We start from the raw sequence: 27,390 nt of genomic DNA on the forward strand, positions 1-27,390 counted from the left end.
CTGTAGCCTCGGCACGTTTTCCTCGAGAGGAGGGAAAGGCATGGTTGCTGGTCTGGGTGGAGGACCCCGGCTGTCGCTGCTCCCCCCGCCCACGCTCGCTATGGTCGGTAGTGGCGGATGCGGAAAGCCTTCGTGTACCAGGCCCAGATCCTTGCGGGCGGCGAGGGACAGATAGACCTGCCGCACAGACCGTACGAAATACACCTCCTGTTGGGTGGAGCGGCCAGGGATGCTAAAGTGGCAGGTTATGGTCCCCAAGATTGGTAGGTTAATATTGGCGAGGTCGCGCAGGCCAGTGCGTCCCTTAAGTTGCCTGGGCGAGAGGCCCAGAGCTTTCAACAGCTTGGGTCCCGCTACACATACCTGCGCGACTGTTTCTGCGATGCCTGTGGTGGAGTGCTGTGTGTCGCCATCCGGCCCGGAGACGATGACTTGAAGCCGTGGCTAGCTCATCACCCCGGCGGTCGCTACCACAGCACTGGCCACAGCGTCCTTCTTCACAGGCTTCTTACCCCCTTTGCACACTTTCTGGAAGTGGCCCAGCTTTCCACAAGCAAGACACGTGGCGTTTGCTGCCGGGCAAGCTGCCCTACCGGGCTGGTGTCGGTCACCGCAGTGCCAACAAGGGCGGTGGCGGGCTTTCCCGGGACCAGCAGCAGCGATGACGTCGTCGTCACTCGCAGCGTCGTGCATGACGTCACCCGCGGCAGCCTCGGGATGGCGGTTTGGCGGGAAATCATGCGCGTCCCTCTGAGCTGCTTCAAATGCCACACAGTAAGATCTGAGGCTGTCAACCTCTTTGAATTGAGCGTAGCACTGTAATACCTCGCGTCTTAGGGTTGGTTCACGCAACCCAGCAATGAGCTTTCGCACTAACATATATTCATTTAAACTCGCGTCACAGCTTGGGCACTGAAAAGCACAATCTAACACCATCTGGGAACACTTCGTGAAGTAATCGCCCACCGACTCCCCCGAGGCCTGCTTGACACTAAAGAAGTCCGACCACTGTACTGCCTGGTTCGCCGCACGCAACACTAATTTGCTGACGTTCTCCAGGGCCTCGGCAGCGGGAAGGGTGTCCCAACGAGCCTTGGGGAACCTGGCGTCGAGCGCCTTTTGGAGCCTTGGGGCACATAAAAGCCGGATGTAGCGCGCGGCGTCGCCGTCGCCGACAGCGTTGAGCTCGATCCAATCTTCCAAGGACCAACGCCATGACCTGAAGTCTGCTGTAGTCATGTCCAGGTCGCACTTCTCCAACCCAGCTGTGCTAAGGGCCTTGCGGCTTGGTGTCCCCATCGCCGCCATGTTTCGCTGCAAAGCCGCTATGGCTCCCTGCTGGGACAGTAAGAGCATCTGAGCCTGTGCTAGGAGGCCTTCTCCTTCCCTCCGTCTACCTGATGTGGCAGGGAGCCTAGGGCGTCCCGGGGTGGTCATCATAGATGCGTAGGAAGGATTATCACTGCGCCATGTTAGGTTTTTATTTAAGCTTGCTTACAATAGGGCTCTTGGCGGGTGACTGACTACCCGCGCTTGGGGTAGTCTCTACGAGCGTGACTCGCAGTTGCCAGCTCTCACAATAAGAACTCCTACAGGAGGGAGTGATTTAGTGCGGTACAATAACCATGGTTCCCGCCATACTTGGAAAGAAGGTAGCACTTTACAGCATTATAATTGCTGCCTGCATTAAAAAGAAAAACAAGAAATCACGGAGACATGCCTGATGCAGGGAGTGGTTACAAAGACGTGATTTAATGGGAAGCTCAGTGACAATCCTACGTGAATTGCAGGATGAAAATGAACAATTGTTTTGCAATTACATGAGAATGAACATAAGTAGCTTTTCTTTTCTCCTTTCGAAAGTGGAGCCATATATACAAAGGCAAGAGACAAATATGAGGAAAAGCATAGCACCAATAGCACGTCTTGTCGAGACCAGTACACACTAGTACTAGGTGCGCACATGGTAGTAAGGTAACTTCGGTCTATACTGAGCGGGTTTGCTAACTTTGCTCGCACCTCACCTCATGCGTTTGGCAGCGATGTCAGCCCTCCATCCACTGCCCGCAAATGGCGCCGGGAACGGACAGTTTGATGGTTTGCCCGATGAAATTGCCCGTTGTCGAGCAAAGCCCTCGTGCCCGGCGGACAGTGCTCGACCGTGTGGACGTGGCTCAAGTCCATGCCTGTCTATTTTGTCCCAAATAAATAACACTGTCCTGCAAAATTTATATTTTTCAAGTTTCACTTTCAATCCTGCTTCAACTAGTCTTGAGAATACCAAATCTAATTTCTTAAAGTGCTCAGGCGCTGTTTGGGAAAATATTAAGATATAATCTAGAAATACACTGGCAGTGTTTCCCAACAGCCCATCTAGAACTATTCATTAATCTCATGTAAATTCATGGATTATATAATCCCAATGGCATTCGTTTAAACTCAGTGTCCCGTTGGAGTAGAAAATGCTGTGAATTCTCGTGAGTATTCATGCAACTCTATGCCAAAATACAGACTTGATATCTATAGTGCTAAAATACCTATTCTCAGTTCCCAAACTTCTAAGAATTTCTCCCATCACCGGTAACGGTAATCTGTCCGGTTTGGTCTGCTTATTCAATTCCCTATAATCAATAACTGGACGCATGGTACCATAGGATTTTGGCACCATAGTCAGAGGCAAGTTCCACTCACTTTTACTATGTTCAATAATATCCTGAGATAGCATTTCAGTAATCAATTTATCTACAATGGCTAGTTTAGAATGTGGTAATCTGTAGGCAGGTATCTGGCATTTCTTCATGCTATCTCCGATTCAGCCTCAGATAGGAAATTGTGTACAGGAATGCTCTTGCCGTTAAAGACAGGTAATGTTTCATCCTTGACTACTATGACAAGGTTTTTTGTAGGCGTTTTGAGTAGCAGGCGAATTTTCTGATGCGTTCCAAGTAACAGAGGACTTCATTTCGTATTGGTATATAGTGCGATCCGTGGATGATGCGGGGTGATCTTGCTTACAATTTACATTTAGTTGGGCTTGGGCATTGGGTACCATGTGTGTGGGTTGAGCAATGTACACGTACTCTTAGGTGGCGGCATTGTTGTCTAGTTTGTCCAAAGTAGGGACAGTTGAACATTTCAAGCTACAGTCAGGTAGGCTGGAAGTTGTGGCTGATTGAAAGCCACTACTAGTGTTATGCCGCGTCCACACGGTCGAGCTGTGCCTGGCAGACTTTGCCCTTACCGGGCAAAGTCCGCAGACTCTGCCCGCGAAGGTGTCCACACGGCTGACGATGGTGGTTGGAGGTTAGTTGGCCGCAAGCAGAGGTTGGGAGGGAGTGGTTCAGTGCGGTACGATAACCATGGTTCCCGCCATACTTGGAAAGAAGGTAGCACTTTACAGCATTATTATTGCTGCCTGCATTAAAAAGAAAAACAAGAAATCACGGAGACATGTCTGGTGCCGGGAGTGGTTACAAAGACGTGATTTAATGGGAAGCTCAGTGACAATCCTACGTGAATTGCAGGATGAAAATGAACAATTGTTTTGCAATTACATGAGAATGAACATGAACAGCTTTTCTGTTCTCCTTTCGAAAGTGGAGTCGTATATAGAAAGGCAAGAGACAAATATATGAAAAAGCATAGCACCAATAGCACATCTTGTCGAGACCGGTATACACTGGTACTAGGTGTGGACATGGTGGTAAGGTAACTTCGGTCTGTATCTGAATCTGAATCTGAATCTGAATCTCTAGGAAAGACCACCTCGCTTGCACGGGATCGGGTTTTGTGGGAGGGGAAGAATGTCTGTAGGAAAATGAAAAGATAGTAGCGTATAAAAGAGGGCTATTGCCACCGGGCGAATTGCGAGCCATTAGGGGTTTATTGGTGGTCGTGGCTCGGGAGAAATTGACCTGGAGCTTGGAGGGCAGCGCTGACGCCGGGGTTAGGATTAGGATCACCAACGAAAGTTTAGAAAATGGTAGGAGGCGTAGTAGTAGAGAAAGGTGGAAAAACGGAAAAATCTTTAGTGGGAGGTAAACTGAAATGAGAAGATGTAGTAGAAGAGAAAGTTAGAAAGGAAGCGAATTTTAGTCGAAGAAAAAGTAAGTGTAGATGTTTGTGCGTGTGTTGTGGCATTGTTCGTGAGAGGTGTGTGTGTGTATCTTACGGGAAGTGAGTTGAGTTCACTTCCCGCGTGTAGAGGGCGGTCCTGATAAGCCACAGGTGGGGCGAGCGTTGCCTGATTTTCCCCAGGTTGGGTTTGAAGTCCTGTCGAGCTGATCCAGTGGCGATGCGAGGGGGGGGGGGGGCAGACGGGCGGTGTAAACCCGCCTGCCGACGTCAACGAAGAGATCGGTCCGTAACCAGATCGGCAGCGGCAAAGGAGATGTAACTCCTCGCCACCACCGCTGGCGAGCGCGTTCCTGATGAGCCACAGGTGGGGCGAGCGTTGCCCGTTTTTCCCCAGGTTGGGTTTGGGTTCCAGAAGAGTTGATTCAGTGGCGATGCGAGGGGGGGGGGGGCAGACGGGCGGGTGTTGTATGGGCTCTTTCCTTCCAATCACAACTCTGAAAACAGAGAATTACGCGATTGGGAATTGTGTGTAAATGTCAGAAGTGTAAACTCACTCACCAGCGTCAGCGAAGAGGCCAGCGTTAGGTTGCGGGTCGGTTGGACAGAGAGGTGTCCCAAGTCTCTCCGTCGACCAGCCCGCGATCAGATTGAGCGTTCTGAGTGAGACGGTTTGGGCCTCTGCTTTGCCAGCGAGAAATTGTGCGTGTGCCTCTTTTCTTCCAAGCACTACTCTGAAAACAGAGATTTACGTGACTTGGGAAATGTGTGTATTTGTCTTGGTGTAAACCCGCCTGCCGACGTCAACGTAGAGGTCGGCCATGCCAGACCGGCAGCAGCAAGGAGACATATCTCCTAGCCACCACCGGCCGGCGAAGATTCCTTGGAGTTTGTTGAGAGAGCTGGTTTGAAGAGACGTCCGACCTCTACGAGCGCTGTGTTGATTCTGTACTGAGCGGGTTTGCTAACTTTGCTCGCACCTCACCTCGTGCGTTTGGCAGCGATATCAGTCCTCCTTCCATTGCCCGCAAATGGCGCCGGGAACGGACAGTTTGATGGTTTGCCCGCTAAAACTGCCCGTTGTCGAGCAAAGCCCTCGTGCCCGGCGGACAATGCTCGACCGTGTGGACGTGGCATTGGGATATTTATCTTTGTACCTCTTATGATTTTATGAAGTATCTACGATTGTTACTTTTTATAGTCATTTTTTTCCATTGTTTTTTTCTGTGTGGTATTGTAGAAGCAGAATGCGAACTATTCCTACACTAATGTTAAAAGTTACGTGGTGGTGTTGTTTGAACTGGGACGTCTGCTAAGGTTGTTAGGGCTTTGTCATATTAGGCTCTAGATCAGTGGTTCTTAACCTGTGGGGAATTCCCCACTGGTGGGGAACGGCGGAGTTGCCAAGTGGGGAATGACCGGTCGGATAGAAGAACCACCGTCTTTTTTTTATCGATGTGTTTTTGTTTCTTTTTTTGTTTGTTTCTGGTGTTAGAAATGTCAACACTGCATGGGTTAAAATCGAATTTGTCAAAGACCGATGTTGTGGTGGGAAATGGAGAGTTGGCTCACTAAAAAGTGGGGAATTGGAGAAAAAAGGTTAAGAACCCCTGCTCTAGATTCTAGTTCTATTGTTAGGGCGTCTCCATTTGTTGATTTCGTCGTATAGTCTTGTGGAACATTTGTTATATGATATATCGTCAGTCTTGGTAGATTTCAAGACCAAGAACCATGGGTAGTTCAAATCAAGGTCCATTCTATCCTGGCAAGATTCTAGTTGGTTTGCAGAGCTGTGTGGGCTCAAGAATGCAATATTTCTTAGTGGGATCGGTATTATAGTTTTGACTTTAGTGCTCGAGTCTGCTGATAGCGCCGACGGCGACGGATATTACCCTAAAGTATGTGGAGGGGGTAGGTAGTTGCTTTGGTGTTGCCATTGTAAACTGTTCTCGAACTCGGGAACAGGCCTCTTCGTTTTACTCGCTGGGGGATGTAGCGTTGCGGGAGTGCAATAGTTTAGTTTTGGAAGGGCTGATGTTCCCTCATTGTGGTTTTGTTAAGTGTTCTTACCGCATTAAGGGTGGCCATGCTGGAGGCGGTTTCCCAACCTGGTTAAGTTTAAAGATGCCATGTTTAAAGACTTTTTTTCTAGACACTTCCCCATATACAGTAGGGTGAGCAGGTGGTAAGGAGCTTACCTTTTTCCCTATACGTTTGGACTTTTGGGGCAGGTAACAGTCACTGCTGGGAATCATAGGAGTGAGCAGGGTGGTCTCTAAATAGGGCGGATCAGTAGGCTGCTGCTGAGCAGTACTACTTCCCATCTTTTCAAAAAGGTGACCCTTGTGCCTACACTACCTATCGTGTTAATAAGGATTTCCAGAGATCATCTAACCACAATATCACACACACTATCACCGGAGGACTTAAGAGTTAAGAATTATATACATACAATATATGATACCACATTATTACAAAGGATTACAAAGGCGGAGCATGCCGACAGACCTTTTGATCCATATCTAGGTCGGATGCGAAAAAAAAAAAAATAAAACAATAAATAAAAACTATAATAATGTAAATAACAAATAAAATACATAAATAAATGCATAGGTATAGTTAAATAATAAACAAACAGGTAAATAGTAAATAATAATAAATTGACATATAACTAATAATAAATGAAAATCAGACAGACAACAAAACAAAAACAAATATAAGATAAATTATAATCATTACAGCATTTTACTTAGGTATTTATCTAACTAATTCTTAAAGCTTCGAACTGAACTACATTGCACTACCTGTGCAGGAAGTTTATTCCATTCATTTACTACACGGTTGGCAAAGTTGTTTCTACCTACTTCCAAATTGAATCTATTTCCGGACAGTTTGAGACCATTGTTTCTTGTCTGATTCTCATTCAATGTGAAAATTTGGTCACTTTTGATGTTGTCAATTCCCTTTAAAATCTTAAAGACCTGTATCAAGTCACCTCTGAGTCTACGCTTTTTTAGGGAAAACAGATTCATGTGTTTTAGTCGATTTTCGTATGATTTATTTTTGATATTTGGAATCGGTTTTGTGGCTCGCCGTTGTACTTTTTCCAGTCTGTCAATGTCTTTAATGAGATTCGGTGACCATACGGAAACAGCATATTCCAAATGTGGACGAACTAACGATTTATATAGCTTGTTAATGAGTGATGGACTTTTGAAGTCAAAAGATCGCGCAATCAGTCCCAGAATCTTATTTGCTTTCTCATAGGCTGAAATACACTGCTTGGATGATTTGAGGTCGTTACTGATAATTACGCCGAGATTTTTTTCACTATCCACTTTTGTTAACGAATTACCAAATAACTTGTAATCGTACTTACTGTTATTTTTACCTATGTGCATTACCTTGCATTTACTTGTGTTAAATTTCATTAGCCACTTTTCAGACCATTGCTGTAATTTATCTAAATCTACTTGAATATCTAATTGGTTTGAGTGATCATTTGCCACTCCGCACAGTTTTGTATCATCAGCAAATTTGGAAACGGTAGATTTTAGTCCATGGTCTATATCATTTATATATACTATGAATAGAAGTGGCCGAAGAACGGAACCCTGAGGAACTCCACTTGCAACACTTTTCCATCCAGAAGTTTTTCCATTTAAAACAACTCTGTTTTCGACCATTCAACCAATTACTAGTCCAATCTAATAGGCTACCACTTATTCGATGCAAAGCTAATTTAGTAAGTAGTCTTTCGTGTGGGACGGTATCAAAAGCTTTTGCAAAGTCTAGATATATTATGTTTCGTATTATATTGTACAGAAAGAAACTGAAAAAAGTATTGCTAAAAAGAGACAGGCTTATAAGAAATATAAGTGCTCGGTGCATCTAATGACTGAAAGTTATGTATCAATACAGAGATTTAAAAAAGACAATAAGAAAAAGAAAACGACAATACGAAATGAACATCGCTTATAAATCCAAAGAAAATCCCAAAGAATTCTATAGTTACATTAGAGATAAAAAGTTTGTTAGGAATCACATTGGTCCACTATTATCTGCTGACGGTCAACTTGAATATCCAAGTGATGGAATGTGTAATATCTTAAACAATTATTTTAGCTCGGTATTCGTAAACGAAACACCTCAAAGTGAATTCCAAACTGAAACCTGTGAAAAGTCTGGGGTAAACTTACTCACTTCGGTAAATATAACAAAAGAAAAAATTAAAAGGTATAGACAAACTCAAAGTTAATAAAACACCATGGCCTGACGGTTGGCATCCAAGAATCTTAAATGAAATGAAAAATGAGATTGTTGTTCCATTAGAAATTATTTTCAAGAAATCGATCATATCCGGAGATGTCCCAAGAGAATGGAAGCTAGCTAACGTTACTCCCATATTCAAAAAAAGGTGACAAAAAGAAACCAAATAACTATAGGCCTATAAGTTTGACTTCAATCGTAGGAAAAATAATGGAAACTATCATCAGAGATGCTATCGAAAATAATTTTAATAAGTAACAGTTTGATAAATGATAGCCAGCATGGTTTCAGACGGAAACGTTCTTGCGTGACTAACTTACTCGAATTCTACAACACAGTTATCTCGAATTATGACAAAAGAAATATAGATTTAATATATCTAGACTTTGCAAAAGCTTTTGATACCGTCCCACACGAAAGACTACTTACTAAATTAGCTTTGCATCGAATAAGTGGTAGCCTATTAGGTTGGACTAGTAATTGGTTGAATGGTCGAAAACAGAGTTGTTTTAAATGGAAAAACTTCTGGATGGAAAAGTGTTGCAAGTGGAGTTCCTCAGGGTTCCGTTCTTCGGCCACTTCTATTCATAGTATATACAAATGATATAGACCATGGACTAAAATCTACCGTTTCCAAATTTGCTGATGATACAAAACTGTGCGGAGTGGCAAATGATCACTCAAACCAATTAGATATTCAAGAAGATTTAGATAAATTACAGCAATGGTCTGAAAAGTGGCTAATGAAATTTAACACAAGTAAATGCAAGGTAATGCACATAGGTAAAAATAACAGTAAGTACGATTACAAGTTATTTGGTAATTCGTTAACAAAAGTGGATAGTGAAAAAGATCTCGGCGTAATTATCAGTAACAACCTCAAATCATCCAAGCAGTGTATTTCAGCCTATGAGAAAGCAAATAAGATTCTGGGACTGATTGTGCGATCTTTTGATTTCAAAAGTCCATCACTCATTAACAAGCTATATAAATCGTTAGTTCGTCCACATTTGGAATATGCTGTTTCCGTATGGTCACCGAATCTCAAAGACATTGACAGACTGGAAAAAGTACAACGGCGAGCCACAAAACCGATTCCAAATATCAAAAATAAATCATACGAAAATCGACTAAAACATATGAATCTGTTTTCCCTAAAAAAGCGTAGACTCAGAGGTGACTTGATACAGGTCTTTAAGATTTTAAAGGGAATTGACAACATCAAAAGTGACAATTTTCACATTGAATGCCAATCAGACAAGAAACAATGGTCTCAAACTGTCCGGAGATAGATTCAATTTGGAAGTAGGTAGAAACAACTTTGCCAACCGTGTAGTTAATGAATGGAATAAACTTCCTGCACAGGTAGTGCAATGTAGTTCAGTTCGAAGCTTTAAGAATCATTTAGATAAATACCTAAGATGCTGTAATGATGATAATTTATCTTATTATTTGTTTTTGTTTTGTTATCATTTGTCTGATTTTCATTTATTATTAGTTATATGTCAATTTATTATTATTTACTATTTACCTGTTTGTTTATTATTTAACTATACCTATGCATTTATCTATGTATTTTATTTGTTTACATTATTATAGTTTATATTTATTATTTTATTATCAATGATTTTTTTTCGCATCCGACCTAGATATGGATCAAAAGGTCTCCTGTCGGCATGCTCCGCCTTTGTAATCCTTTGTACATAAATAGTCGAGACTGCTTCAATATACTGTGTCTCGGTCACTGCTTTATCTCTTTGTAACTCCCCAAGCAAGTCCTGAGAAGCACCACGTGGAGATGGTAGGGCAGCAGATTATCCCCCTTTTCCCCATGTCTAGTACCAGAGTCTTAGAGATCTTCCTATTATTTTGATAGTTGAAGGTGGAAGAGTTGCAGGACCTCTAAGTGAAATTCTTCATAGGTATTGGCTACCTGGGGGAGTTTACCTTCACTCCTCTTCAGATAGTGGGAATTTTTTTTTTTTTTTTTTTTTACCCAAATGACTATCATAGTACATAAATGGACGATTCAAAATTCTCGTTTCTATAACAAACCAGATTTTTATTGCAGCATTACATTTACACCATACAACTATCACGGGAGATTAATCTACAAAATTGTAATAAATAAAAGTATGTCATTTCCTACAATTCTGTCTTATTATTCAGACAGGTGGAATCAATAGGACTGGAAGACAATTACTTTTCAAAATGAACAAATAAATAAAATGTGTATATAAAATAAAACTATCTTGTTTAGAACAGAGGCTATGCATTTTTTTACATAGCTTACAATGGCTCAAACACATTCAAGCTTACTCACGCAATAACCTTGACTAGAAAACTTAACATGTGGATTTACGAAGGTGGTGAGGAGCCTAAGCTAGAAGGTGCGTAGCTGTGGACGAAGCTGTCACCTGTGCCCCATGCACTTTGACTGCTGGGGCATGTAACAGTCACTGCTGGGAATCTGAGGGGGGTGTGGGACTCTAATCCACAAATAAGCGAATGCAAAACATGCACTTCCGATTACGTCAACAGAGCACTGAATTGCCCAAGTTCTTCTAATACAACTTTGCTAGTGCATCTTGGTACTTAATTGTAGATTTTTTCTGTAGCAAGCTCAGGATTAAGTAAATCCATACTCCCTTTGTTCCATGGTTCGAAGGAGGTCCGACTGTCAAGCAGCGTTCGGCCCCGTGTCTCTGGCAACCAGAGCCAAGTCACGAGGGCCAGGGCAACGTTGGCTCCGGCTGGAACGAGGAACAGGTATGCGAGCCCAATTGCCTGAAGCATGGCGGGTGTTGCTCCAGCAAAGATGCTAAAGAACAATTCGGAAAACTCTAGACAGATGGAACATCCCACCGCCTGAATGGCCGATGGTATTATCTCGCCAAGAAGAACGTAAGGCAGAAGATTGCAGCCGGCAGAGGTGGATGCCATATACATGATCACTCCGGCTACCACCATACAGTTGGGAATCCTGTCGATGGCCAGGCTGCAGGTCGTTAGAGTCAAAGAAAACGTGCATAGAAGTGCAGAACTGATAAGAAGTGGTCTTCTTCCAATTTTGTCTATAATCAAGGCCCCCACTAACATTGCCAAAAAACGAGTAATTCCTACATATATGGAGCATTTGCGGGGGTCAAGTTCAACACCTGCTTTGCAAAAGAGAAGGGTTGAGTAGGTGAGAACAATGGCATTGCCATTTGAGGCCTCCAAGATGCAGATTGTGATCATTAGTAGAAAAGGCTTGTAGTTGCTCGGGGACCTCATCCGACGGATCTGGAGATAGGTACGAAATCTTTAGGTCAACTACATGTCTATGTAAATAGTATTACTTTACTTCATATTTCAGGAAAATTTGTGACTGCGTACGTTCGTAGTTGTGGTTGACTGAAGATTTCAACAACACCGCCCCCATAGCCGTCCCCCATATACCAACCCCCATAGCCGCCCCCACACAAACACCAACCCCCATAGCCGCCCCCACACAAACACCAACCCCCATAGCCGCCCCCACACAAACACCAACCCCCATAGCCGCCCCCCACAAACACCAACCCCCATAGCCGCCCCCCCACAAACACCAACCCCCATAGCCGCCCCCCCACAAACACCAACCCCCATAGCCGCCCCCCCACAAACACCAACCCCTATAGCCGCCCCCCCACAAACACCCCCCCCCAGAGCCGCCCCACCAACACCAACCCCCATAGCCGCCCCTCCAACACCAACCCCCATAGCCGCCCCTCCAACACCAACCCCCATAGCCGCCCCTCCAACACCAACCCCCATAGCCGCCCCTCCAACACCAACCCCCATAGCCGCCCCTCCAACACCAACCCCCATAGCCGCCCCTCCAACACAATACCCCATAGCCGCCCCTCCAACACAATACCCCATAGCCGCCCCTCCAACACAATACCCCATAGGCGCCCCTCCAACACAATACCCCATAGGCGCCCCTCCAACACAATCCCCCATAGCCGCCCCTCCAACACAATCCCCCATAGCCGCCCCTCCAACACAATCCCCCATAGCCGCCCCTCCAACACAATCCCCCATAGCCGCCCCTCCAACACAATCCCCCATAGCCGCCCCTCCAACACAATCCCCCATAGCCGCCCCTCCAACACAATCCCCATAGCCGCCCCTCCAACACAATCCCCCATAGCCGCCCCTCCAACACAATCCCCCATAGCCGCCCCTCCAACACAATCCCCCATAGCCGCCCCTCCAACACAATCCCCCATAGCCGCCCCTCCAACACAATCCCCCATAGCCGCCCCTCCAACACAATCCCCCATAGCCGCCCCTCCAACACAATCCCCCATAGCCGCCCCTCCAACACAATCCCCCATAGCCGCCCCTCCAACACCAACCCCCATAGCCGCCCCTCCAACACCAACCCCCATAGCCGCCCCTCCAACACCAACCCCCATAGCCGCCCCTCCAACACCAACCCCCATAGCCGCCCCTCCAACACAATCCCCCATAGCCGCCCCTCCAACACAATCCCCCATAGCCGCCCCTCCAACACCAACCCCTATAGCCACTGCCCCTCCTCACAAACACCTGTACCCCTAGCCACCCCACCACACACACCAACCTCAGCCACCGCTCCCCACACACCAACCTCAGCCACCGCTCCCCACACACACCAACCTCAGCCACCGCTCCCCACACACACCAACCTCAGCCACCGCTCCCCACACACACCAACCTCAGCCACCGCTCCCCACACTCACCAACCTCAGCCACCGCTCCCCACACACACCAACCTCAGCCACCGCTCCCCACACACACCAACCTCAGCCACCGCTCCCCACACACACCAACCTCAGCCACCGCTCCCCACACACACACCAACCTCAGCCACCGCTCCCCACCCACACACCAACCTCAGCCACCGCTCCCCACCCACATACCAACCTCAGCCACCGCTCCCCACACACACCAACCTCAGCCACCGCTCCCCACACACACACCCTCAGCCACTGCTCCCCACACACACACCCTCAGCCACCGCTCCCCACACACACCAACCTCAGCCACCGCTCCCCACACACACCAACCTCAGCCACCGCTCCCCACACACACCAACCTCAGCCACCGCTCCCCACACACACCAACCTCAGCCACCGCTCCCCACACACACCTACCTCAGCCACCGCCGTTCATACACGCGCACCCTCATAGCCTCTCACACATAGCCGTCACCCCCCCCCCCTAACACCCCTAGTAAGGGGAGGCCCATTGTTAATTGTAGTCACGGCTGGGACAAGTCGACTTGGCCTACTGAGAACTATGTGGAATGGGAAGGGTGGTTGTGGTTGCATGGGAGTTTGCTAAGAAGCCATGTATATTGGTAAAAACATTATGAGACCTACCCCCATTTTATACTCCTGATTAAATACATTCTTGATCATAAACTAAAATTTAATGAACTACTTTGACAGATGTGATCTCCAAATTATTCTTTTTTTTATAGATTTAATCTTAGATTAACCAAGAAAAAGTTAGTGATTACCTAACAAGTTACAGGTAATTACAACTAGAGGATTAATTATTATATACATTTCCACGCTTCCTCCATTCATTATTTCCTTTAGATTATGCACACCATATCTTACTTCAATATGATATATTTTGAGTAGAACAGCCTCCATGGTCTCACCTGCTCCATCAAACCAATTTCTTCCGTCTTCTCGTTGACACAAGATGCTATCTCCTCCAGTTCTTCCTTAATCTGATCTGGAGGGACTTGTAGTGAGGCGAGGGCAGCTGCAGCAGCTTCCTTTCTTCCTTTCTTGACAAGCCAGTATGGCGACTGGAAAATAGTATTGCCGAAGTTAAGATTCACCTCCCCCACTAAGTTTTTACTCGGGGGATGTTCCATTTATGTCAGTTTTTTGGGGGGCCGTTTTGAATGCCTCGGATGGGGAATATCTATCAATTGAGTAAACAGGGAGAGGCAACACAGCTCGACTATTTGCTGAAGCATAAAGATACGTGGTTCCAATTTTGATAACTCTTGAAGGAAGATGTCTAGTTTTTCCCCTGCGTCATCTTTGAAAAAAGATAGTGTAACATCAACTTTTCATTAACTGACTAATTTTGAAGCGTTTCTGCCCCTAAAGGTACGTAATTTCAGGTAATTGATCAGGATGAAAACTAGGCCAAAATAAGCAGAGGGGAAAGCCTTCAAGGTTACAAGATCTTAATGGAGGTAAGTAAATCTGCAACCAAGTAGGAAGAGTTGAGAAAATTACTTTCGTCTCACGAGTTAAAGTTTCACGACCCAGAGCAAAAACTTTAGGAGAAAGTCAGAGACCTGGCGCTGAAAACACATTGATCACCTGGGAAAACTTATAACAACTAGCCAATCTTCAATATCATGAAAACAAGGTTAGGATAAAGTTGAACTATGTTAAAAAAAAATTAACTGCTTGATGATCAGGAAGGCTGGCTACATGGTTAATAGAAGGATGCAACAAACTTTAAAAGATCACGGGGCATCAGCCACAAGAAGTGAAGGTTTACGAGACTCAAAATATAAGAAATTACCTTCACAGTTACGAGAAAAATTTAAGGTGCAATTGATTGGATTACAGAGTTTATGTTAGGCCAGTAGAACGAGTCCCATCTAAAGAAAATAGATTTTAAATTGCAAGCCATAGCAAGTGAAGCAATCTAGTGGTGGTCGTCGTGTTCGTGGTGTTGGTCGTAGTGGTGGCAGAGGTGGTGGTGTTGGCCGTAGTGGTGGCAGAGGTGGTGGTGTTGGTCGTAGTGGTGGCAGAGGTGGTGGTGTTGGTCGTAGTGGTGGCAGAGGTGGTGGTGTTGGTCGTAGTGGTGGCAGAGGTGGTGGTGTTGGTCGTAGTGGTGGCAGAGGTGGTGGTGTTGGTCGTAGTGGTGGCAGAGGTGGTGGTGTTGGTCGTAGTGGTGGCAGAGGTGGTGGTGTTGGTCGTAGTGGTGGCAGAGGTGTTGGTGTTGGTCGTAGTGGTGGCAGAGGTGGTAGTGTTGGTCGTAGTGGTGGCAGAGGTGGTGTTGGTCATAGTGGTGGCAGAGGTGGTGGTGTTGGTCGTAGTGGTGGCAGAGGTGGTGGTGTTGGTCGTAGTGGTGGCAGAGGTGGTGGTGGTGGCAGAGGTGGTGGTGGCAGAGGTGGTGGCAGAGGTGGTGGTGGTGGCAGAGGTGGTGGCAGAGGTGGTGGCAGAGATGGTGGCAGAGGTGGTGGTGGTGGCAGAGGTGGTGGTGGTGGCAGAGGTGGTGGTGGTGGCAGAGGTGGTGGTGGTGGCAGAGGTGGTGGTGGTGGTAGAGGTGGTGGCAGAGGTGGTGTAGGTCGTAGTGGTGGCAGAGGTGGTGTTGGTCGTAGTGGTGGCAGAGGTGGTGTTGGTCGTAGTGGTGGCAGAGGTGGTGGTGTTGGTCGTATTGGTGGCAGAGGTGGTGGTGTTGGTCGTAGTGGTGGCAGAGGTGGTGGTGTTGGTCGTAGTGGTGGCAGAGGTGGTGGTGTTGGTCGTGGTGGTGGCAGAGGTGGTGGTGTTGGTCGTAGTGGTGGCAGAGGTGGTGGTGTTGGTCGTAGTGGTGGCAGAGGTGGTGGTGTTGGTCGTAGTGGTGGCAGAGGTGGTAGTATTGGTCGTAGTGGTGGCAGAGGTGGTGGTGTTGGTCGTAGTGGTGGCAGAGGTGGTGGTGTTGGTCGTAGTGGTGGCAGAGGTGGTGGTGTTGGTCGTAGTGGTGGCAGAGGTGGTGGTGTTGGTCGTAGTGGTGGCAGAGGTGGTGGTGTTGGTCGTAGTGGTGGCAGAGGTGGTGGTGTTGGTCGTAGTGGTGGCAGAGGTGGTGGTGTTGGTCGTAGTGGTGGCAGAGGTGGTGGTGTTGGTCGTAGTGGTGGCAGAGGTGGTGGTGTTGGTCGTAGTGGTGGCAGAGGTGGTGGTGTTGGCCGTAGTGGTGGCAGAGGTGGTGGTGTTGGTCGTAGTGGTGGCAGAGGTGGTGGTGTTGGTCGTAGTGGTGGCAGAGGTGGTGGTGTTGGTCGTAGTGGTGGCAGAGGTGGTGGTGTTGGTCGTAGTGGTGGCAGAGGTGGTGTTGGTCGTAGTGGTGGCAGAGGTGGTGGTGTTGGTCGTAGTGGTGGCAGAGGTGGTGGTGTTGGTCGTAGTGGTGGCAGAGGTGGTGGTGTTGGTCGTAGTGGTGGCAGAGGTGGTGGTGTTGGTCGTAGTGGTGGCAGAGGTGGTGGTGTTGGTCGTAGTAGTGGCAGAGGTGGTGGTGTTGGTCGTAGTGGTGGCAGAGGTGGTGGTGTTGGTCGTAGTGGTGGCAGAGGTGGTGGTGTTGGTCGTAGTGGTGGCAGAGGTGGTGGTGGTAGTGGTGGCAGAGGTGGTGGTGTTGGTCGTAGTGGTGGCAGAGGTGGTGGTGTTGGTCGTAGTGGTGGCAGAGGTGGTGGTGTTGGTGGTAGTGGTGGCAGAGGTGGTGGTGTTGGTCGTAGTGGTGGCAGAGGTGGTGGTGTTGGTCGTAGTGGTGGCAGAGGTGGTGGTGTTGGTCGTAGTGGTGGCAGAGGTGGTGGTGTTGGTCGTAGTGGTGGCAGAGGTGGTGGTGTTGGTCGTAGTGGTGGCAGAGGTGGTGTTGGTCGTAGTGGTGGCAGAGGTGGTGTTGGTCGTAGTAGTGGCAGAGGTGGTGGTGTTGGTCGTAGTGGTGGCAGAGGTGGTGGTGTTGGTCGTAGTGGTGGCAGAGGTGGTGGTGTTGGTCGTAGTGGTGGCAGAGGTGGTGGTGTTGGTCGTAGTGGTGGCAGTGGTGGTGGTGTTGGTCGTAGTGGTGGCAGAGTTGGTGGTGTTGGTCGTAGTGGTGGCAGAGTTGGTGGTGTTGGTCGTAGTGGTGGCAGAGGTGGTGGTGTTGGTCGTAGTGGTGGCAGAGGTGGTGGTGTTGGTCGTAGTGGTGGCAGAGTTGGTGGTGTTGGTCGTAGTGGTGGCAGAGTTGGTGGTGTTGGTCGTAGTGGTGGCAGAGTTGGTGGTGTTGGTCGTAGTGGTGGCAGAGTTGGTGGTGTTGGTCGTAGTGGTGGCAGAGTTGGTGGTGTTGGTCGTAGTGGTGGCAGAGTTGGTGGTGTTGGTCGTAGTGGTGGCAGAGTTGGTGGTGTTGGTCGTAGTGGTGGCAGAGTTGGTGGTGTTGGTCGTAGTGGTGGCAGAGTTGGTGGTGTTGGTCGTAGTGGTGGCAGAGTTGGTGTTGGTCGTAGTGGTGGCAGAGTTGGTGGTGTTGGTCGTAGTGGTGGCAGAGTTGGTGGTGTTGGTCGTAGTGGTGGCAGAGGTGGTGGTGTTGGTCGTAGTGGTGGCAGAGGTGGTGGTGTTGGTCGTAGTGGTGGCAGAGGTGGTGGTGTTGGTCTTAGTGGTGGCAGAGGTGGTGGTGTTGGTCTTGGTAGTGGCAGAGGTGGTGTTGGTCTTGGTAGTGGCAGAGGTGGTGGTGTTGGTCGTAGTAGTGGCAGAGGTGGTGGTGGTGGTCGTAGTGGTGGCAGAGGTGGTGTTGGTCGTGGCAGAGGTGGTAGTGTTGGTTGTGGCAGAGGTGGTAGTGTTGGTCGTGGCAGAGGTGGTAGTGTTGGTCGTGGCAGAGGTGGTAGTGTTGGTCGTGGCAGAGGTGGTAGTGTTGGCCGTGGCAGAGGTGGTAGTGTTGGCCGTGGCAGAGGTGGTAGTGTTGGTCGTGGCAGAGGTGGTAGTGTTGGTCGTGGCAGAGGTGGTAGTGTTGGTCGTGGTGGTGGCAGAGGTGGTAATGTTGATCGTGGTGGTGGCAGAGTTGGTGGTGTTGGTCGTGGTGGTGGCATAGGTGGTAGTGTTGGTCGTGGTGGTGGCAGAGGTGGTAGTGTTGGTCGTGGTGGTGGCAGAGGTGGTAGTGTTGGTCGTGGTGGTGGCATAGGTGGTAGTGTTGGTCGTGGTGGTGGCAGAGGTGGTAGTGTTGGTGGTGGCAGAGGTGGTAGTGTTGGTGGTGGCAGAGGTGGTAGTGTTGGTGGTGGGAGAGGTGGCAGTGTTGGTGGTGGCAGAGGTGGTAGTGTTGGTGGTGGCAGAGGTGGTAGTGTTGGTGGTGGCAGAGGTGGTAGAGTTGATGGTGGCAGAGGTGGTAGATTTGATGGTGGCAGAGGTGGTAGTGTTGGTGGTGGCAGAGGTGATAGTGTTGGTGGTGGCAGAGGTGGTAGTGTTGGTCGTAGCAGAGGTGGTAGTGTTGGTCGTGGCAGAGGTGGTAGTGTTGGTCGTGGCAGAGGTGGTAGTGTTGGTCGTGGCAGAGGTGGTAGTGTTGGTCGTGGCAGAGGTGGTAGTGTTGGTCGTGGCAGAGGTGGTAGTGTTGGTCGTGGCAGAAGTGGTAGTGTTGGTCGTGGCAGAGGTGGTAGTGTTGGTCGTGGCAGAGGTGGTAGTGTTGGTCGTGGCAGAGGTGGTAGTGTTGGTCGTGGTGGTGGCAGAGGTGGTAGTGTTGGTCGTGGTGGTGGCAGAGGTGGTAGTGTTGGTCGTGGTGGTGGCAGAGGTGGTAGTGTTGGTCGTGGTGGTGGCAGAGGTGGTAGTGTTGGTCGTGGTGGTGGCAGAGGTGGTAGTGTTGGTCGTGGTGGTGGCAGAGGTGGTAGTGTTGGTCGTGGTGGTGGCAGAGGTGGTAGTGTTGGTCGTGGTGGTGGCAGAGGTGGTAGTGTTGGTCGTGGTGGTGGCAGAGGTGGTAGTGTTGGTCGTGGTGGTGGCAGAGGTGGTAGTGTTGGTCGTGGTGGTGGCAGAGGTGGTAGTGTTGGTCGTGGTGGTGGCAGAGGTGGTAGTGTTGGTCGTGGTGGTGGCAGAGGTGGTAGTGTTGGTCGTGGTGGTGGCAGAGGTGGTAGTGTTGGTCGTGGTGGTGGCAGAGGTGGTAGTGGTGGCAGAGGTGGTAGTGTTGGTCGTGGTGGTGGCAGAGGTGGTAGTGTTGGTCGTGGTGGTGGCAGAGGTGGTAGTGTTGGTCGTGGCTTTCAATCTGGCCTTCTTGATGGTAACGCCCTTAATCCGTGTGATTGTAGGTGCCAGGGGCAGTGTGACTGTGCTGAACCTCGTCGCTGCCTTGGCAGCATCATCCGCAATGGTGTTGAATCCCGACGTGACTGGGGATCCAGCGGAATGTTGCAGACCTTCCATGCTGGTCCAACAGGTGCAGCGAGTACTGGATTGATGTTAAGTAGACGTCATCCGTTGTCTTCCCGTACCGGATGACGTCAATAGCACCTCTTGAGTGTGTGGATCACGACTGCCCTCTACCCAGCAGAGGGCGTGGTCCGGGGCCTTGGAGATGGCAGCAAGCTCCGTCTGAAGAGTAGAGCTTCTGTCACTCACTCTCCATAGCACGGTCATAACATCAGCTGCTGTAAAAGCTGCACCACACCTTCCCATCAAGGGATCCACAGAACCGTCCGTGTAGTGCGACAGGCTCGTTGGAGGGGTGATGGATCTGATGGCCTCAAGGACCTTAGATCATAGCCGTGCCGGTTCGTAGTCAGCCTTCCTTCCTGAGGTGGAAAATTTGAAAGCTGGCGCAGAGAGATCGCCATGTGGGAGGGGGTATAATCTGGATGAGGGCCGTCTAGAGTTCAAAGGCGGGATCGCATTCACGGCATGGGTCTTCCAGGAGTGATCATTGGGGTCTCCCTCGGCTTCTAGGGCACTCAATACAGAGGGGTTTACTTCACTCACCGTTGGACCGGTCAAAAGTTGGACGAAAAGTCATGAAGAAAGCCTCTCCAGCTGTAGGCGAACACTGACGCGGTTCGGTGCTTCCTTCGTTAGGCCAAGACATCTCCTGGCAGTCTGAACTCTCAGGTACTGCAACACTTTTTCCAGTGAGCATTCCACCGGATAGCCCACCAGTATTGCTTTCAGCAGCTTTTCCTCCGGTTGGAGCCTGACAATGGATACTTTTTTTTTTCCATTGAGGATGCGAATACTCGTCAAATAATTGCGTCTCCCGACTGAGGGGAGTCAATATTATATTTATATTTATATTTATATTTATATATATATATATATATATATATATATATATATATATATATATATATATATATATATATATATATATATATATATAAATCTTTGGTTGGGAGGGAACACTGTTCCACTATCACTTGCGTGAGGGTTGGAATTTTTTGCCTGTCGGGAGGGCTGCGTTCTTTACTGTTGGCCCCCCAAGAGGCCCACCCCGGGCAGCCATGATTAGGCGTGGTGCTTCAAGATACCTGAACAGAGGCAGCCATGGTATCGCAACAAGAACGAGGTGGTAGGCATAGTCTCTGATGGTGGCGGGGCGGAGGTGACCACGCCAAAACAAGCGGGCACGGTTTGGGGCGAGAGGGGACGTGCCGACTTTAGCCTCGCACGGGACACCCACGTCACCGTGACCAATCACGGTAAACAGTGGGTGTCACGGGGCGAAGCACACGCACACACTCGGGCCCGCACTTGAGGACAAGTGTCTCCTACTGCTTCATGTCTTCAGAACCCTAGCCTCGCACCTCAGGTAGACACGGATCACTGAAAATTCAAATTCAACACATCACTTTCTTCGGGTCGAACCGACGCCGCGACCCAAGCGCACTAAGGTCAATAAATCGTGGTTAGTGTGGCACACAATTCTAACATTTTTAGAATCGTCGATGTTCAAAGTGCACTTTACAGCACACGCATGCACATTGTCACTCGCGAGAGGGAGGGGGGATGCAGGGCTGATACAGGCTGGTCCTTGTCCTCTTAGGCCTACTGGCACTCCCAGCACCTTTCTTAGCAATTTATTCATCTATGGCACTTTTCACTTCACTTTCACACGAGGCCTAGATGAAGCAGTCCCTTTTTTTCAGTACATCAATTTTATATACCTCCGACACTCCCCCTACCACAATTCTCTTATCTCTAGAGAGGCGAGACATCCACTCGTCAGTGCCAACGTCAGAACTGCACATTGGGGCGAGTAGGTTGTAATCTGATGAAGGCTGGTCAGTTATACAAATTGGTGCCCAACTGTAGTGGCCCTTTTTCCATTACAGGGCCTGCACCATTACCTTTGTGGTTTGTGACTAAGGCCTTCCAGAGATTCCCTTCTCTTGCTTCTACCATTTCGCACCATTACTTGAGGAACTTAGACTGTTAGAAGATTGTTAAACAATGGGATAAAAGTGTAGAGAATAAAAATACTGTCTGTTTCAGTCAATGCCTCACTCTTGGCAACTTCTAGGTGGGAGTATGTCCCGGGTAGCAGCACTCGTACGTGGAGGTGGTGATGGTGGTAGTAGTGGTAGTGGTACTAGTAGTGGTAGTAGTAGTAGTGTCTTTTTCCTTGTGTTCTGTCGTAGTCTCGCCTCAGTATCCTGCTATTATCTCATTAGTAGGGAGACGAGGTGAAGAGCTGTGGGATCTCGAAATGGGATTCATGACAGGCACAGGATACCTGGGAACCTTACTGCCCTGTTAGTCTACTAGAATTCTTTTTCCCTTGCTACATACTAGGATTGACTAACATTAGGAAACATTTTATATTAAACCAATTACTTCAAACCATAGAGAAATTCATGTAAACAAAGTAAAATTAACATGAAACTAAAACCCACTGTACATCCATTTCCAATGCTCTTTTAATACATTTCTTCCCATCTGTTCATGATTTATTCCACGTATAAATTTGAATCATTCGTACAAATAAAAAAATTTAACAAGAAAAAAAAAGAAAAAAGATATGCTCCAGAATATTCCAATAATTCTACCTCTGGAATAAAGACCAGATGCAGAAGAACGGGCGTCAACGCAGCTGCACATGTGGCTGTTGTGAGGTTCCAGGGCAGGTAAGACGCCAGGATGTAGACCTGTAACATCCCCAGGGAGACCATCATTCGTGGGAGGCTGCACATGATGCCCCGGATCTTGGGAGACACCAATTCACTTACAAGAGGCTGCGAGGCCACCATGATGAGGACGGAGAAGATCCCCGTCAGGAAGCGACCCACGTAGAACATCATCATGGACGGTAGGAACGCCATCAGGAGTAGCTGCACTATAGCCAGTGAGACGCCCAGGATCTCGACCCCTCGAAGGCCTAAGTAGTTTATCATAATGCTAGGTAATGTGACCAGTGTAATAGCGGCGACCGAGGGCAGGGCAGCTGTAGGAAACAAGAGTGTCATAAAATCTCCTGCCACGTTATCACTGAAAATCTGAACAATCTGACAAATTCTCCAGTCTCTTCACGGGCCTAAAAAGCGCTAACTAGTGACACAGCGACTCCCTTTATGGACTTAAAGGTGGTTAACACCAACTATTTTATAGAGCTGTGGTGGCGTCTCTTCACTGTGTGAAACAAAGTAGATTGATTGGGTCATATAGGTATTACTGACCACCTTTCCAGGAATTTCAAATCAAATGACCAAGCCTTTTTTTTTCCTGGTGAAAAACTAAAACCAATACCTCGGCCCCCTAACTCCAATAAAAAATTTGATGCTAGAACTTTTTATCTCGATAGTAATTCATACCCCATAAGTACAGCCTTCAAACAATGAACAATTGTTACCTAATTGACCAATGTCATTCTCGCTCAGGCTAAGTGTAAATTCTTTCGTAGTACGTGTATTATTGGTCAATGCCCAGATGGCGTCGGCGTCTGGCAGAGTGGCATTGGTGCCTGTACCGTTAATAGTTTGGGGACTGGGCTCTGCAGGTGGCAAAAGATCTAGCAGCACATTGGGCCAGCCGATGACATAGCCTTCCAGTAACGATCCGCCGGCCACTGCAAAAGCGCTAGCTATCTGCGGAAATAGAATAAGATTAGATTTTTTTCAGTGCGTCTGAACGTGTAATTTTAAAATCTCGTTCAATTTCACGTTGATATATTTTGCAATAATTGTTATTCCATTAATGCATTTTCTCTGATGAATCATCAAGATTAGAGGTTATATTAGCAGTAAGGGAATTTACTTCCTACCTTCCGGAGAACCCAACTACTGCCTCACCACCTCCATATAGAGACACCTGATAGCAACTCGCATTAAGGAAGTAATCCCTTAATGCAAGGTAGGTACTGAAACCGACAACTAGTATTGTAGCCACCTATATAACAGGGGCTTTATCCTCCTTATAAAGGAGTTAACCTGGTCAAAAGGCACGTACCCACTCCCACCCATCACCGTTTCCTCCCTCTCAACTTAGCTCCTCGTGGATGATAGGCCATCTCTGTATCCCGTTCACTGTCCTGGGTCAGAAGCAATGCAGGAAGACAGTACATACACAGCAAGACCGCTTCATTTAATCGGTGAGTCCCCCTCCCCCGTCTCCGTCATCTCATACGTAAAATAGAGGAGACTGGAAAAAATTCCTTCGGGCTTCGTTAAAATATTCACACGAACAATCTCCCCACCCCATACTCCATCCCTTCCCTTCCTTACATCACAATATCATCTATACACAACCATTCTCCACTCACCGCTATCTCCTGCCTTCTCCCCTCCTTGCTGAACATTCCCTTCTTGCTCACAGTCCTTTTCATCCCATCCATCCATCTCATCCTTGGTCGTCCCCTCAAGTTCACTCCATCCACCTTTGCTTTCCACATCTTTTACTAATCTTTCTTCATCCATTCTTTCCATGTGTCCAAGCAATCCCAATGATCTTTCAACAGCCCTATCTGCCATCTCCTTTTCCACCCCCACTCTCATCCTCACCACCTCATTTATCACTATCCAAACTTGTAACCCCTCCTTTACTTCTCATTCATTTAATCTCGAACAGATTAAAACTTCTCTCTCCCTCTCAAATTCCAAGTCACCGCCCCCATGAAGACTCGTCGCACAGCTACCCTTCATATAATCTCTTTGCATCCATTCCCAGATGCCTATTTCTCGTGACACTTTAATTCCCAGCATTCACTTGCTTCTCTCAGTCTACAATTTGACTCCATCTCCACTTCATTTCCTACCACATGCGACCCCAAATACCTAAAACTATTAGCTTCCTACAGTCTCTCTCTCACCTTAAACATCTCATCACCTTACTTTTACAAACATTTCCCTAAACTTTCTTTAATTGTAAACTTTCATGAACTCCATTATTAACTGTCATACACATGAATATGTATACATGTATATATGTATACATGTATATATATGTATACATGTATATATATGTATACATGTATATATGTATATATATGTATACATGTATATATGTATATATACAAAGTGAATTCCAAACTGAAACCTGTGAAAAGTCTGGGGTAAGCTTACTCACTACGGTAAATATAACAAGAAAAAATTAAAAGGTGTATAGACAAACTCAAAGTTAATAAAACACCAGGGCCTGACGGTTGGCATCCAAGAATCTTAAAGGAAATGAAAAAAGAGATTGTTGTTCCATTAGAAATTATTTTCAAGAAATCCATCATATCCGGAGATGTCCCAAGAGAATGGAAGCTAGCTAACGTTACTCCCATATTCAAAAAAGGTGACAAAAAGAAACCAAATAACTATAGGCCTATAAGTTTGACTTCAATCGTAGGAAAAATAATGGAAACTATCAGAGATGCTATCGAATATCATTTAGAAAGTAACAGTTTGATAAATGATAGCCAGCATGGTTTCAGACGGAAACGTTCTTGCGTGACTAACTTACTCGAATTCTACAACACAGTTATCTCGAATTATGACAAAAGAAACAATATAGATTTAATATATCTAGACTTTGCAAAAGCTTTTGATACCGTCCCACACGAAAGACTACTTACTAAATTAGCTTTGCATCGAATAAGTGGTAGCCTATTAGGTTGGACTAGTAATTGGTTGAAAGGTCGAAAACAGACTTGTTTTAAATGGAAAAACTTCTGGATGGAAAAGTGTTGCAAGTGGAGTTCCTCAGGGTTCCGTTCTTGGGCCACTTCTATTCATAGTATATATAAATGATATAGACCATGGACTAAAATCTACTGTTTCCAAATTTGCTGATGATACAAAACTGTGCGGAGTGGCAAATGATCACTCAAACCAATTAGATATTTAAGAAGATTTAGATCAATTACAGCAATGGTCTGAAAAGTGGCTAATGAAATTTAACAAGTAAATGCAAGGTAATGCACATAGGTAAAAATAACATTAAGTACGATTACAAGTTATTTGGAAATTCGTTAACAAAAGTGGATAGTGAAAAAGATCTCGGCGTAATTATCAGTAACGACCTCAAATCATCCAAGCAGTGTATTTCAGCCTCTGAGAAAGCAAATAAGATTCTGGGATTGATTGCGCGATCTTTTGATTTCAAAAGTCCATCACTCATTAACAAGCTATATAAATCGTTAGTTCGTCCACATTTGGAATATGCTGTTTCCGTATGGTCACCGAATCTCATTAAAGACATTGACAGACTGGAAAAAGTACAACGGCGAGCCACAAAACTGATTCCAGATATCAAAAATAAATCATACGAAAATCGACTTAAGCACATGAATCTGTTTTCCCTAAAAAAGTGTAGACTCAGAGGTGACTTGATACAGGTCTTTAAGATTTTAAAGGGAATTGACATCAAAAGTGACCAAATTTTCACATTGAATGCCAATCAGACAAGAAACAATGGTCTCAAACTGTCCGGAAATAGAAGCCCACGTTCTACATAGGAAAATGGGAAAAAAGAAAAAGCTTTGGAGGCGGCACACATTGCTACCGAGAAAACCACAAATTCTCGTAAGGGGTTTATGTCCTGGGCTCAAACGTCCGCAAAACTGGAGGTCGGCGAGTGTTGGGGGACAACGTGACCGGGGTGAGGTCACGCTGGAGCTACAGGGATGCGTGGGGGTAGGTCCGGGTGTGGGTGGCGGGTGGCTGGCCTCGGAGGTTGGACTTAAGAGGGTGGAGATTCGGGGGGGCGGAAATTTTGAGCCAGTAGCGTGATAGGGTTCGGGGATGGGGCGAATCCTACTAGAATCTATGTGTGTGTGTATGTGTCATGAGTTATGTGTAATAAGTATTGTGTCAGTGTATGTGTATGTGTCTGAGTATGTGTCATGTGTATGTGTTATGTGTATGTGTAAGCTGTATGTGAATGGTGTATGTGTATGTGGTATTTGTCTGTGTATGTGTCGTGTGTTGTATGCTGTGTGTGTATATGGTGTGTGTGTCTGTGTGTGTGTATGTGTGAGTGTAAGTGTGTGTGTATGTGTATTGTGTTCGTGTGTGTTTGTACTGTGTGTGTTCATGTGAGTGAGTCTGGTGATCTGTATGTGAGTATGGTATTGAGTTGAATGTGTGTACTGTATGAGTGTATGTATGTATGTATGTCTGAGTGTATGTCTGTGTGTTGTATGTGTGTAAGTATGTGGTGTTGTCTGTGTGTACTTGGACTGTGTGGATATGTGATGTTGTGTATGTATGATTGTATCGTCTGTGTGGGTTGTAGAGGTGTGTCATGTGGTGTGTGTATGAGAGTGTTGTAATGGTGTGTGTGTCATGTGTGGGTGTCTGTGTGTGTTGTTATGTGTGTGTGTATGGTGTGAGTGCCTGTGTGTGTGTTGTGTGTGTGAATGTGGTGTGACTGTGGTGTGTGTAAGTGTGTGTGTAATGTGTGGTGTCTGTGAGTGTGAGTGTGTGATTGTCTTTGTGAGTGTGTGTGAGTGTGTATGTGTGTGTGTATGTGTGTGTGTCTGTGTGTGTGTATACAGTGTGTTTGTGTCTTTGTGTTGTTATGTGTGTCTGCTATGAGTGGTCTGTCAGAGAGAGTGACAGTGTGGAGATACATTTGTGAGTATCTAGTGAGGAGATCAGTGAGTGAGTAAGTGTGTGTGTTGTGTGTGTGTACTGTAAGTAGTTTGATGCTGGGTCTGTGAGTGTGTAGTATGAGAGTGTGTAGATAAGAGATTTTGTCTGCTCTTTTAGTGTGTCTGTCTGAGAGAGTGTCTGTAGTAGTTGTTTTGTCAGTGTTTGTTACTGACTAGGAGAGTGTGTCATTCTGCTGTTATGTGACTGCTTTATGGGTGAATGACAGTCATGATATACATATACAGATGTGAGTGAGTATTCCGATATATTTGACTTCTATATACATACATATTTGATATTTA

General features: G+C 46.9%; 3 protein-coding genes across 3 annotated transcripts in view; all 3 read right to left on the bottom strand.

Moving 5' to 3' along the window:
* Nucleotides 1-444: 444 nt before the first annotated feature.
* Nucleotides 445-1,437, bottom strand: LOC143038312 (uncharacterized). Its single transcript, XM_076207334.1, has one exon. It carries the CDS (start codon nucleotides 1,435-1,437, stop codon nucleotides 445-447), a length of 993 nt encoding a protein of 330 aa, XP_076063449.1.
* An 8,947-nt stretch (nucleotides 1,438-10,384) lies between these two features.
* Nucleotides 10,385-27,390, bottom strand: part of LOC143038538 (facilitated trehalose transporter Tret1-2 homolog) — a gene marked incomplete at its 5' end in the record, with an annotated part of 34,592 nt that continues 17,586 nt past the window's right edge. The window contains 4 exon segments of the mRNA XM_076207854.1: nucleotides 10,385-11,628; nucleotides 14,024-14,176; nucleotides 22,064-22,458; nucleotides 22,864-23,098. Of these exon segments, the coding sequence (XP_076063969.1) occupies nucleotides 10,939-11,628; nucleotides 14,024-14,176; nucleotides 22,064-22,458; nucleotides 22,864-23,098 (1,473 nt within the window). The 3' untranslated portion in view covers nucleotides 10,385-10,938.
* On the bottom strand, nucleotides 14,246-19,703 carry LOC143038697 (uncharacterized). The gene is made up of 4 exons (XM_076208253.1): nucleotides 19,520-19,703; nucleotides 19,299-19,417; nucleotides 17,772-18,767; nucleotides 14,246-14,341 (listed from the first exon to the last, which is right to left on the bottom strand). Exons 1-4 carry the CDS (start codon nucleotides 19,701-19,703, stop codon nucleotides 14,246-14,248), a joined length of 1,395 nt encoding a protein of 464 aa, XP_076064368.1.

This window comes from Oratosquilla oratoria, chromosome 24 (assembly GCF_046742065.1).
Source record: "Oratosquilla oratoria isolate Oo_2021 chromosome 24, ASM4674206v1, whole genome shotgun sequence".
Taxonomy (NCBI): domain Eukaryota; kingdom Metazoa; phylum Arthropoda; class Malacostraca; order Stomatopoda; family Squillidae; genus Oratosquilla; species Oratosquilla oratoria.